Source organism: Schistocerca americana, chromosome 4 (genome assembly GCF_021461395.2).
Source record: "Schistocerca americana isolate TAMUIC-IGC-003095 chromosome 4, iqSchAmer2.1, whole genome shotgun sequence".
NCBI classification, from domain to species: Eukaryota; Metazoa; Arthropoda; class Insecta; order Orthoptera; family Acrididae; genus Schistocerca; species Schistocerca americana.
The window spans coordinates 807,175,202-807,187,934 of record NC_060122.1 but is presented as its reverse complement, the minus strand read 5'-3'; the positions used below and the strand labels follow the sequence as shown (position 1 = coordinate 807,187,934).

At 40.4% G+C, this 12,733-nt stretch overlaps 1 protein-coding gene across 2 annotated transcripts in view; it reads left to right on the top strand.

Moving 5' to 3' along the window:
• Window positions 1-12,733, top strand: part of LOC124612456 (band 7 protein AGAP004871) — a 570,585-nt gene that overhangs the window by 196,284 nt on the left and 361,568 nt on the right. Inside the window, exon 1 of one of the 2 annotated variants that reach the window (XM_047140681.1) lies at window positions 9,773-10,279. The exons of the other annotated variant lie outside the window; for it this stretch is intronic. Coding sequence (XP_046996637.1) covers window positions 10,012-10,279 — 268 coding nt within the window. The 5' untranslated portion in view covers window positions 9,773-10,011. Of the gene's footprint in view, window positions 1-9,772; window positions 10,280-12,733 lie in introns of those variants that run through there. 2 annotated transcript variants of the gene reach the window in all.

Below are 12,733 nucleotides of genomic sequence, written 5' to 3'. Positions count from 1 at the left end.
AATTATTTAAATTGTAGGCATGTTCACTGCCTTTTAAACAATGTCATTACTCAAAATTTTGAGCAAGGTCAATGAAGTATTTTGGCATACATATTGCCTTAGACAAACAAACACATACAAACTGAAAAATTATGAAAATCTTAGATCCATTAAATACATTAAATACATTTTTACATACACAAATTCAAAGAAAATAACATGATACATAAACAGATGATAATCTCTTAGCAGTCTTTTCTACACCTGAAAGAAAATTTCACAAATAATTTTTACACACGTGGTTGTAGCCGCTTTGGCTGGCGTCCTACACTTCCATTCACAAGGGTAGAGGAGGGGAAGTTGCTATGGTGTGCGTCCTTCACGTTCTCTCTAAATTACATGGGGAAAGGGGAGGGGTCACTGTGAGTTGTGTCCAAGTCACTCCACGCTTTCACGCAGCTACCAGGCTGCCATTATCTGGTTTGTCCTGTAGAACAAACAAAAAGAGTGCCTCAGACTCTGTTCACTTAATATCTATGGGTGGGTCACAATGAAATGGGGATATATACATTTTATCCTTCAATATTTTGCTGGAACAAAGTTAACAGAGCTTTTTCAGTTTTACTCTCGTGGTTACTTAATTGTCATAAAATCGGTAAACAAATGGCTCAAAACGCCGTTAGTCACGTACTAGAGAAAATCTATGCTCAAGGCATACAATCATGAATCCTATATAACATCAATTTATTATTTCTGGGCCGGAACACTGAACCAATGCTCGGTACATTCCTGACACATTTGTATTTTAAGCACTTAACTGACTCATCTTTGATTACCTTATTCTTGGAGATAGTATGAGTATGATTAGTGGTTGTTTTCTCAGCTTCTTTGTACATGTGAGTAACTTTTGGTAATAGTACAGTTGTGAGTATTCAAAACACACTACGTTTAGTTGACTACTAAATCCACTTATTGGTCCTCTGCTGTTGTCAGTTCCACATCTGCAATTAGGTACTTACTTACTTTGAAGTGTATTTATGCTGAGCTAAAATAATGTTTCACGTCTGTCAGTATGTTATTTATTTATTTTGCTAGTGTATGTACTTATTTAACACTCACTCTATTAATATTTAAAGCATAGGATAGTACATTTATTTCATATTCATAGTGTATTGCAGCTGATTAGTTTGATCACGTGGCAATCCATTTCCACTCGATCGGACGCTGAAACCTCAGGTAGTCTCTCTCAGACCTACCACTAAAGTGCATCAAGTAATTATGGACGAGCGTAATGCTAAATTCCTTAAACCTATAGGACACCATGAGCTGCTCTGTCTCATCTAACATAAGGGTACCTATGGTCGCATTCACGCCTCCAACTCATAACCTCAATACGTGTAGGTGTATCCTGTCACACACTACACTAAAATAATGGCCAGCTCCAACCTTATAAATACTTCAGGGACGTGTCCTTCACGTCTCAACCACAAACACTGCTCAATTCTATTACACTGCCTTTCCTTGCTACACCAGGTGAGTTTAATCTTACAACTTATCTGCATATTTTTCCTAACACTAAGCAATCTCTTTTACTATTTCTTAGTTAGCTCTAATGCATACACTAGGTTTCACTACCACTTCAGATCCTGCTTGTACATGAATTCATATATCCTTTTAAATTACTGTTGGTGGACCATTTCCAATAAAACAACAATAATAAGTTATATTACCAGGGTACTATACATAATTGTTACTCAAATACATTTTATATCTTAATTACGTCATACTTCTCTATTGTTTGTCACTATTAGGTTTGTCACATTAGGTATTTTTCTTCACTAATCGGTAGATAGAATGGTTACATAACTCATGGCTTGGTAGCCATGACAGAAAATTTTCATGTCTGGAAAGAAGAGGTCGAAATTTTTGTGGATTGGAAAGATGAAGAATGAGTGAGATCTGAAATGGGAAAGAAGATCTCACACAGCTGGGACTGCACAGCTGCCACACTGTGTAGAGGTTACAGAACAACCTCCTCCCTACAGCATTCATTGGTTTAATGCTGTATTGATAACCATACCGGAAAATTTAATGTATGAAAGAAGAGGTCGAAATTTTTGAGGGCAGGAAAGAGGAAGAATGAGTGAGATCTGAAATGGGAAAGAAGATCTCACACAGCTGGGACTGCACAGCTGCCACACTGTGTAGAGGTTACAGAACAACCTCCTCCTTACAGCATTCATTCATAACCTTTGACCACGCCACGTCGATCTGAAAATACTTTATGATGCCTTTTTAGAACCTGTCTCAGTTCTTCCTTTTGATTGTCTGAAATCTTATCGATTTCCTGCAATTTAGCTTCTATTTTGTCCACAATAATTGCTTCTTCTTCTGTGTTTAGCTTACTGCTACTAAGATTGACACCTTCGTCCAAATACCTCCTATTTTTCAGAACTCGTATAGGCAGCTCCCAAGTTTCATGATCAGTTACTACATGTTTATCACTAAAAGGTACTATAATTACTCCAGTTATTGGCAAGACCATTTTTAACTGGCTTCTTTCAAAGTCAACAACACTCTGATATTTTGACAAGAAATCTATGCCAATTAAAACCTCAATACTGAGATTGTTTACAATTAAACATGGATGATCCATTAAATTACCATTAATGTTAAAGGGCAGCAAAGCTTCTTGCTTTATCGTTTTGACACCTTGCCAGTAGCACCAATTATTCTTAGTCCTGATACCCTCATTACCGTAAGCTTGTCTTTACCAGGTAGTGCATCAAAGAAGGCCTGAGATATAGCACTCACTTCACTTCCACTGTCTAAGAGACAACGTACACTGATACCCAACATATTCACTATTATTATAGGGTGGCTAATTCTAGGTTGTACAGGTGGTTCCTCAAACTCATCTAGTAGATCCTTTTGGATTTGTCTCCAACTAAAGTGATCGACATCTGTCTTCATTACATTTAGGTCACAGTGTGTAGGGGTTTCCTGAATTACATTTTCAGCTGCCTTTTCCAGTCGGTCTATTAATTTTAAATCGAAACACCGCACGACTTCATTACATTTAGTTTGCTGAACATAACCCAAATTACTGTAGTCTGGGCAATTCTGCGCCTCCAGACCGGGCATAACACTAGTTACAGCTAAACCACTTTCTCTATTATCGTCGGTTTCCTTCTCAAGTGACAACTGGTCACAGCTACTGGGTTCATCGACCCCCAACAGGCTACCCTCTACATTCTCACTTACCTCCTGTCCTAAATCTATTAGTACATTATCAACATCCTGCACAGGCACTTTAGATAAGAGGACATCATCTTCATCGTAAATATAAGCATGAATTTCTTCTGCTTCTTCACCTGACAATTCAGTATTTTGTAGCTCCTCCCTATGGTTACACTGCTGCGCCTTCTCTTTCTCTTCCCACTTAGAAAGCGTCTCTAACACGGTATCTATCAAATACTGTGAGTGATCTAATATTTCTACTGTGTTCTTAGGTGCTACCGACTCTTCATCCACATCTTCGGTTTGAGTATTCTGATCTGTCTTACCAATTCCCTTAACTACTGGCTTAGGAAAAGTTACCGCCTGGTGAGCGCCAGTGTCCTCATAGACGAGAACTAGTTTTCCTGCCTCGGCCTACTGCTGTTTCCTTTAGTGTCATTATAGTTGACTGGCACAGCATTACTTTCCGTACTATTGTTTACATGCATATTTCTGTTTGGAACAAAATTATTATCCCTTGGAGGCCATTGTTGGTTCTGATAATTATTTCCCCAATTCCTACCTCTCTTAGGATGGCGAACACCTACTGTTCTGATGTTTACATTGCCATTTTGCTCGTTCCTAAAATTACTACTATTGTTATTAGCATTTCTGTTATTACGTGCTAGCTCCTCATTGGCAGCAACACGTTCTACACGTTCCAAATACTCAATGATACGATCCAGATTGTCTCTAGGGGCTGATATAATTCTAGTTTGCCAATACCATGGCAGTTTGGCTTCAAGACTTAGTATTATCATTTCAGGTTTCAGCTTTTCGTCCAAATGTGACAAACGTGAAATCCATGACCTAGCAAACTCTTTAATGGACTCCTTGCCTGCATTGAAGCGTTTTCCACTCCAAAATTCTCTCAACACTTCATTTTGCTTATTGCTAGACCAATACTCATTAATGAAAGCTGTTTTAAACTCCGCTAATGTTTTACACTTCAACATAACATCAGCTGACCAACGCATAGCGTCACCTGCTAAATGGCTTCTAACAAATGAGATTTTCTCTCGCTCAGACCAAGTTGGTGGAATCACATCTTCAGAATCGTCCCAGAAATCTAGCGGATGGATATTTTTATCTGGATCGAACCGCAAGAACTGCCGACACCCGATAAAAGCGGCGTTTGCAGCTACAACTTGTTGTATACTACCATTACCAGAAGTTACTGAAGCTACTTTACTCTCAATGTTAGCAATGTTAGTACTGATATTTTCTACTCTCAATTCAACATTATCTACTCTTTGTACAATATGAGTGGTATCAGTTTTGATTGCATCTACGTCTGCTTGACATATGTTTACTTTAATATTAACATCCTTAAATATATCTGAGCACAGTTCAGATTCCGCCTCGATCTTTTCTGTTAACTTGTGCTCCAGCTTCGCATCTTCCATTTGGAAGTCTTTGCGAACCTCAGCAACTTCGGATTTAACTGTTTTATACATTTCAGAAAACTGTTGAGCAACCTTTTTCTTAATATCCTCATGATTGTAATCAATTTTACAATTCAAACTGTCTAGATCCTCTTTCAACTTATTGCAACCAGCCTTGAAGGTATCGTCCATTACCTCCAATCGTTTATTAAAATTAGTTTGACTGGCCACAATCCTGTTATTTATCTCAATTATATTAGATTTTAATTCAGCATTACTGCTTTTGACCTGTTCACTTATTTCAGATTTTAATTCAGCATTATTGGATTCTAATTTATTGTCCATTGCCTCAAACCGCATATTAAAATTTGTTTGACTGGCAGCTATTGCTTGTAATATAACATTTAGATCAACAGCCCCAGCATCTTTGGGTTGCTCACTAGCTGGCTTTTTATCACACTCCGGTGACAAAAAACTAGCTCCAATACCAGAATCATCAAAATTAAATGAAACTTCTGATTGATTAGTCATATCTAACTTCTCTTTCTTAAACTCTACCATCTCTGATGACTGTTTCATTTTTAATTCATCAGAGAAACTATCATCCAATAAATTTACAATTTCTACTTTCCGCTTTACTACAGGGGTCTCTATTATTGAATCATTGCCCCTTCGCACACTACTGTCAGGAGACAATACTTCATTTTTCACTTTAACATTACTACTTTCATGCATGTTTATACTTGAAACGTTGTCTGGATTTACAGTTCCCTCAACAGACATAGGTTCTGATATAAGTTTAACCTCAGTTTCTTTTGGCGGTTCCATCGCTGACAGTCTTTTAGTGCAGGTTAGTAAAATTTTTAACAGCTTTTCACTTAACTTAGTTCCTTCTGCACGACGTATGGCGTTGCCGGCGCGGCGTACCAGGATTCCTGATGCGACGTGGCACGTTGAGCTGCAGACGGCTCTCCGACGGCTGTTGTGTGTTTGCGTGGCCCGCAATTGCAGGCGCTGCGCCGGCTGCTCCAGTGGACGACTGCGGTGCGGCGAGACTGGCTTCTCGCGATGCCGGCAGCACCGCTAGACTCAGTGCCAGCTCCGTCAATCCAAATGTGTTGTTAATCCAATTGCATCGTCCACATGCACACGTAACACTTTCACTGTTCTATTACTCAGCTGCGTGTCGCATTCCACTTGCGAATCCGAATAGTAAAAAAATCACTTTCACTTAGTTGATTTCCCGGCCGATGCACCATATGTGGGGCGGCGGTTAACTTTGTAAAAATAATTAATTGCTGTATATATGCTTGCATGTTGAATCAGTTTCTGGCTTTTAGAATGTTGTTAATGCTGTCTTTCGCCGTTCTCAACACTGGCTCTCTCTTTACTTTCTAGCACCCAGAAAGTGATTTAACAAAACGTGGAGCCAGTAATTAGAGATCCTAGTGCCCACTTCATCTGAGAATACCATTATAGCTGCAGCTTATAGCTCTGAGGAATTAGGAGATTGTCCGGGATTTCTAATCAAAAACGGTTTTCCAAAATAGTTGAGTATATTCTGAAATTCACTGATAAAAAACGCAAGTATCCCTACAACCTAACTAACAGAGCAGTTCAGAGTCTAATGCGCTGATGCAACTATAAATGTCTGAATTAAATGTTAAAAAGAATGCTCGCCATAATTTGATGAAAATATTTCATCAAACGCCATGCTAAATAATTGGTAGAATGTCTGTCCCGCGACGGCACGTGAAAATACGACAATACGCAAACTGAAGCTAGATAATGAAAATCATCCCAGAATTAACACTTCACTTGAAATGTTTTCATGGTTCCGCGTATCTCTAGTAACTTAATACGGCACCCGAGGCTGTTTGTAGCAGTGATACCGATGCGACGCGACTCCCGACACAGATGGCGTGTTATTCAGCGTCTGGAGAGAACTGGGGCCTTACTTCCTCGCGCAGCGTTCTTATATATAAAGCCGCGGTGCGGACGGCTAAGGGAACGCCTGATCAAATCGGCTCTCTCGACTAGCCGCTGGGCTAGTAACGCACAACTTCAAGTTACATAAGAAATTATAGCTTCTTTTGATGATGGCCGAAGACGCTCTTAATTTAAATGTGCATTCAGCACGCAGGTAAGTATTGATAATAAAATTTTGACGTGGCTAAGTTAAATATTTTGGGCGAGAGAATTAATTTAATTGCCCTGCACGCAGTAGATGAGCTCTGAACTGGCCCTTTGAGATCCGCCATCGCTATAATTTTATAGGTATTCAAAAGAAACTTTTCGCATCTTCATAGTCATAGCGGACCTCCAACCTATTTAAATCTAAACATCCTAGCCTTATTAATTAGCCTACTTAATCTATCTTGCTTCCTTCAGTTTTGAGATGAAAGCCAGAAAATCATGAATTTCCACTAAAATCTTAATTTGTGAAATCCAAAGTACTGTTTTTATTAAATCATTATGAAAGATGAATCTAAATATAAATTTTGAAGTCTCTAGCTCTTTTCTGTTGCGCCAATGATTTTTTCAGAAAAACGTCCAAATTTCGAAAATGACTGAAGTTATCGAACTGATATTTAACACACATTAATTTAGTATTATTCCTGACATGCTAGAAAAGTTTTGGGTCATTTGCTTGATTTTTAAGGTATTGCGCAACATTTATGACGTCAGAGCTAGTTACAGCAGACTGGCTGGCACACAATGGAAGCTGATGCGAATTTACTACAGTGTGAGTAGGCTGCTTCCCTACAGTGTTATTCCTGTTAGTCGTTTATTTCCACACTGGTAGTTTGAAACTATGGATTTTGCTAATAATTATAACAACGCTGATCATTTGCACACCCAATCAACCACATAATCAATCAGCGACTGGCACTCACCAGTTCGGGTTTATTCTGCTCAGTTCGTAGAGCCCCATCCAGTTTTGTCTGGGGGGAGGGGGGGGGGAAAGCTTTTTACTTCTAGATGCGACGGGGATTCCCCTGGTAGAAACGTCACGCACACTATGCACACATTCAGAAATCGACTAGTCATTCGTTCAGAAATCAGCTTAGAATGTGTTCGGGAATGTTCAAAAACAAACTGGGATGCGTTTTTTAGTTTGTTATCTGATACATATTCATACACATTGATCTTGCCAAAAGCCGAGAAGCGATTCCTCTTGGTGTTTTAGCTCTCTGGGGCACTCTGGGATGCTCCCTGGGGCACTGTCTTATTATTTCTGTTTCATATATTCATGTTTACAATTCTTTTTATAATTAAAAATGTATTATTTATTTTATTGATCAGTTTCAAGTTGCAAAGCATCCTTATCTATCTCGTGATTTTTTTTTTTTTTGAAAAAGACTATTTCTAGTTTCACTTAAAATTCTTATCTTTTACATCTATTATTTAATTGTTTATTGATCATAATGTATCGATGGGTTGCGGGGGTTCCAACCCCTGGGGAGGTGGGTGGGTATTCATGCATGGCTGTGTTCATTTAGCCGCTGCAGTTACGTAAGGCGCGTGACCTTGAACGGGACTTAGCCGATGCATGAGCCACCTGGTGGACCGCACATGAATAATCGGTAGGCCAACGTGCGCTGAATGCTAGGCGCTTTGTCAAACAAGGTTTTCTTCTTCAAGAATATGAATGAGGCGCTCCCCGAAATTGCCGCCCGGGGCCGATACCACGGGGTGCCCCCCCCCCCCCCCCCCAAGCTGTCGGCACACGGACCGTGCTGTCGAGCGTTAACGTTGAGCGTGCCAAGTTCAACGCGTGCTGCTGAACGCTCAGGAACTAGGAACTATGCGACTTGTGCATACGGTACGTGGACCCCAAGGTGGTATACGCGATCGCAGCGCACGCCAGCTGCAGTTGAGGGATGTTTCTAGTTCATAAATCACACTGTTTACTCAACGGGCGAACGTAAAATTCACACATTAGCTCTATTAAAACGCACATTTCCTCTATCGTCCACGAAAAGGAAAGTACCATCTCCAATCAATAAGGACACAGGCTTATAAAAGTTCCATTACAAATAGTGCTGCAAATTTGGAATACTTCTCCGCATAAGACAAACATTATTTCATCATTCCCACATTTTAGTAAAACCCCAAGGTCAGTCTTACTTGATCACTGTTCCTACCCAGTAGCAGTAGCAGAATTACGAAACGTAAAAGAAAAAAGGGGCAAAATATCTTTATACAAGTAGAGCAAGCTGTCCTGTAGATTAAGCCAATCAGACAGTCACCTCTCAAAAAAAGGTGAACTTATATTTACATAACATCATATATTACAGTATATACCTATATATTAAACTAATAATAAAGTATCAGAACCTAATAAAAACGCGAATGTTAGGAAATAAAATTTGGAAATGTCAAGACGCAACCACCGCCCAACAAACAACTCGTTACAGGACATTGACGCTACTCATTACGCTAATCCAACAACCGAAGCCTCACATCTAATCATAGTATGTTACCCCTTGCTGTAAACCTTAATCGTAGATATTACTAATTGAAATTTAATTATAACAAACTGTACCTGGAAAAATGCGTTTTGGGTGGATCTTCAGTGTGTCGCTGCCATCAAATAGCCCACTCTCATAGTATGCAAGTTACAATAATTATTTTGTCACGAATACGATGTTTCTAATTATTTTATTGGAACGAATTACACAGTTAACAACGGGGTTTTCAGTGATTCTCAATTTGCTGGTGCTCAGAAACGGCATATATACATAAAGACTTGAATTGAATGCCAATATGGCGCCTCACAACTCTGTACTGAAGGGAGACGGCGTGCGTGTGACGTAGGTGGCGTTGTGCCATCTCATTGGTCAACGCTCAGACGCACGCTCAGAATATCTGACATGCCAGATATTGCTCTGCACGTTCGGAAAGACTACCGAACGTGCTATTCCACGCTATGACGTCAGAAACTCGGCACGCTCAAAGCTCAACGTTCGGACGCACGGTCCGTGTGCCGACGGCTTTGGGATCCGAGCTTGAGAGCAGTTGGCCGACCTGGGCGACGAGCATGGCTGTTGGGCTGTTGCCAGTTCGCGACGCCGCTATTTGCGTCTCCCCACTCGCTCTTACGGCCAGCCGGTAGGTGCCTCAACAGGTCACGTTTCAGTCCTCGAGCGCCCTTGTTTACGTCCGGCAGTTCTCGAAGACTACGGGTAACACAAGCGTGCGAAGTTTTAGAGAAACTCCTGCCTGCCGTAACGATGTTATCAGGGTGCCTGTTTAGGTTTACTTTCGAGCGGAAATGAACCACAATAAATGAGTACAAGAAAGAGATCGCGGATCCTTACGTGTTCACCCGAGGTGCCAACAGCAGTCAACGCAGCCATCAGCAATGTCCAAGGAGCTTATTCAATCCGCCGAGCAAGTGTTTCCACATGAAGCAACGGACCTGGAAGCTTGTCGCCAGCCCCGGCGTCATTCTTACGTACAAGAGTCGTGCAGCGCCGAGTGCCAATATCAACAGCAGCGGCTGCATCATCCACAAAAGTCACAAGCATTCGAATTACCACCGAATCAAGAAGGGCCACTATCTTCCCACGATGTTCCCCAAGAATGTCCACCTCATCAGCAAATACAGAAATCTAAACCATCATGGCGAGGTATGCAATATATGTATTACTAATGACAGTGCGGTTCAGTTCATATATTTTTTTAGGTTAGTATTATTACGCAATATTTCACAGTTGTTAAGATACATTTGTTACACCTTTTAAAGAGCACATAGTACTAACCATTACTTAGCTTAAGCGTTCTTTTTCTTCTCAACTTTCATAAACCTCTTCATCCACTATTTGTCTCTTCGTCTTTCTGTCAGTTCCTTGTACGTGAACGTGTTAGAGTCGACCCTCTGTTTGTAAGAAGTCTCTGTAAAGGCAACTGCACCGAGAAGTAAAGCCTTCGCACATACGTCTGATTGTGAGAGATCTGTGACGTCACTTTTCTGCGCGTGAGCAATACGATCTCTGATTAGGCTACGGTTGCAGTGGCACCGACATCGGCAGATCTCGCCGACGACCGACGTCGTCCGAAGATGGCCGATCTTTTCAAATCAATACGTCACAACGTATGCGGTCACAATGTGGCGGATCTCATCGCTCGAACGTACAGATTTCCGGCGACAGTCGTTGAAATTGAAATCAGTTTGTTTTTATCGGTCATAATGGCTGACAACACACGAAACATGGACTGTGAGAAACTGGTAAGTTTAGTCAGAGGTGAAGTTTGTGGCATCCTGAGAATAAAAATATCATAATCCGTTTATAGATCCGAAACTATGAATTTAAATCGCAGGTTTATTGGAAACCATAAGTAGGCAAACTCCTTATAAGAAATTTTAGGCGTGGATTATAAACTCTAAAAATAATTTGTTCAAGAGACAAGGATGGTGTCTCTTATGATTAAAATTACTGCACTGGGTATTTTTGAGTTATGATATGTGGCCATTAGCTGTCTACACACTATTTTTACTACTTACTGGCGCTTGTATGCCAGTAGTTTGGTTATTCTGTTACATGAAGTGGTTTGTAAATGTTATGTACGTACGTGTTTTCACTTTACAGTGCTTTAGGTGTTCAGGTTATCTTACTCCAGACTTTGTGTTCGTTTTTTACACATATGCTGAATGACAGTCATTCAAGGTTAACTGACGTAGTTCTACGCAACTTTCAAACAAATTCAGCAAAACAGATTTGGAATGCTTGTCTAGAGGTGTGATTTGAGCTCTGTTAAGAAATCCGATACTCATATTAAGGATGGAAGGCGCTTCAGTCTGGAACCGCGTGACCGCTACGGTCGCAGGTTCGGATCCTGCCACGGGCATGGATGTGTGTGATGTCCTTAGGTTAGTTAGGTTTAATTAGTTCTAAGTTCTAGGCGACTGATGACCTCAGAAGTTGAGTCGCATAGTGCTCAGAGCCATTTTTTTTCGCTCTTTCACTCCAAATACTACGAAATTTTTAACTTATTCTATACTGAATTTTGGAGCTATGCTACTCGCAAGTGCTCTACAAGACACTGCAATATGATTGATCTCCTTTATTAAAAGCTAAACAGAATTTGAAATAATACTGTCACCAGTAATCTTCGTACGTCCTTCCTCAAATCCAATGGGCAAGTGTTCAAAGAGCAGCGAAGTTAGAATCTGACTATCTGAATATATCTACTGCCAGCAATGCATTAATATTCACTTGTTTCAGAATAAAGTGAGCTGCTCTGAAACCACAAATCTGCTTTTCATTAATTAAATAATACTTATTTACTCACACACAAATTTTATCCATTCACCATATAATAGAAACATCTACTTTCTCTGCATAAATTAACCATTATGTGCTCTTCACCTCACTGGCAAAACCTTTGTGCGCCGACGTTGTCACTGTAGCATAATAAACCGCACTCTCAACAACGTGTTTTGGAGAGATCTTTAGTGCAGTGCGGCATTGAAGCTACATATTTTCGCAATACATGGGTACTTCGTAAAACTTGTCTGGTAATTCCAGTAATTGAAGACGGTGTGTACAGAACCCGAAACGTTCTTTTCGAAACAGGCATAGCTCGTCCATCAATATTTTTAATAGCAGATGCCGCATTGCAGCACAAAAATCTAACCTACTTCATATACAGACTAGATTCTATCCTAACCTAATCTGCTAAACCCCTCCAAAAACAGACAAATGAGATCGAACGCACCGCGACCAGGCCGTCGACCGCTGTCGATGCCGCTGCCAACGCTGCCTTAGAGCTGTCCTTGAACAGGACTCAACCTGTTCAAACAGTTTGCGTCACAGTTCGGGAGATCTCGCGCTCTGTTCGATCTTTTGACCGGCGTATGATCTACTGACTTTTGTTGGTACTATCAAAACGATCTGTCTCAGCGCTTTTAATGCACTATCGGTTTAAAAATAACTTTGAAACACGGACTGAAATATCTTCCAGAGTGGAAGTCATGCGTAACAACAGCAAATAATAAACAAATTAAAGATGGCAATCGTGATTCTGTCCAGTTCTCGAGAATTCGCTCGACACCATCTCCAAGACAGAACTTAATAAAGTAA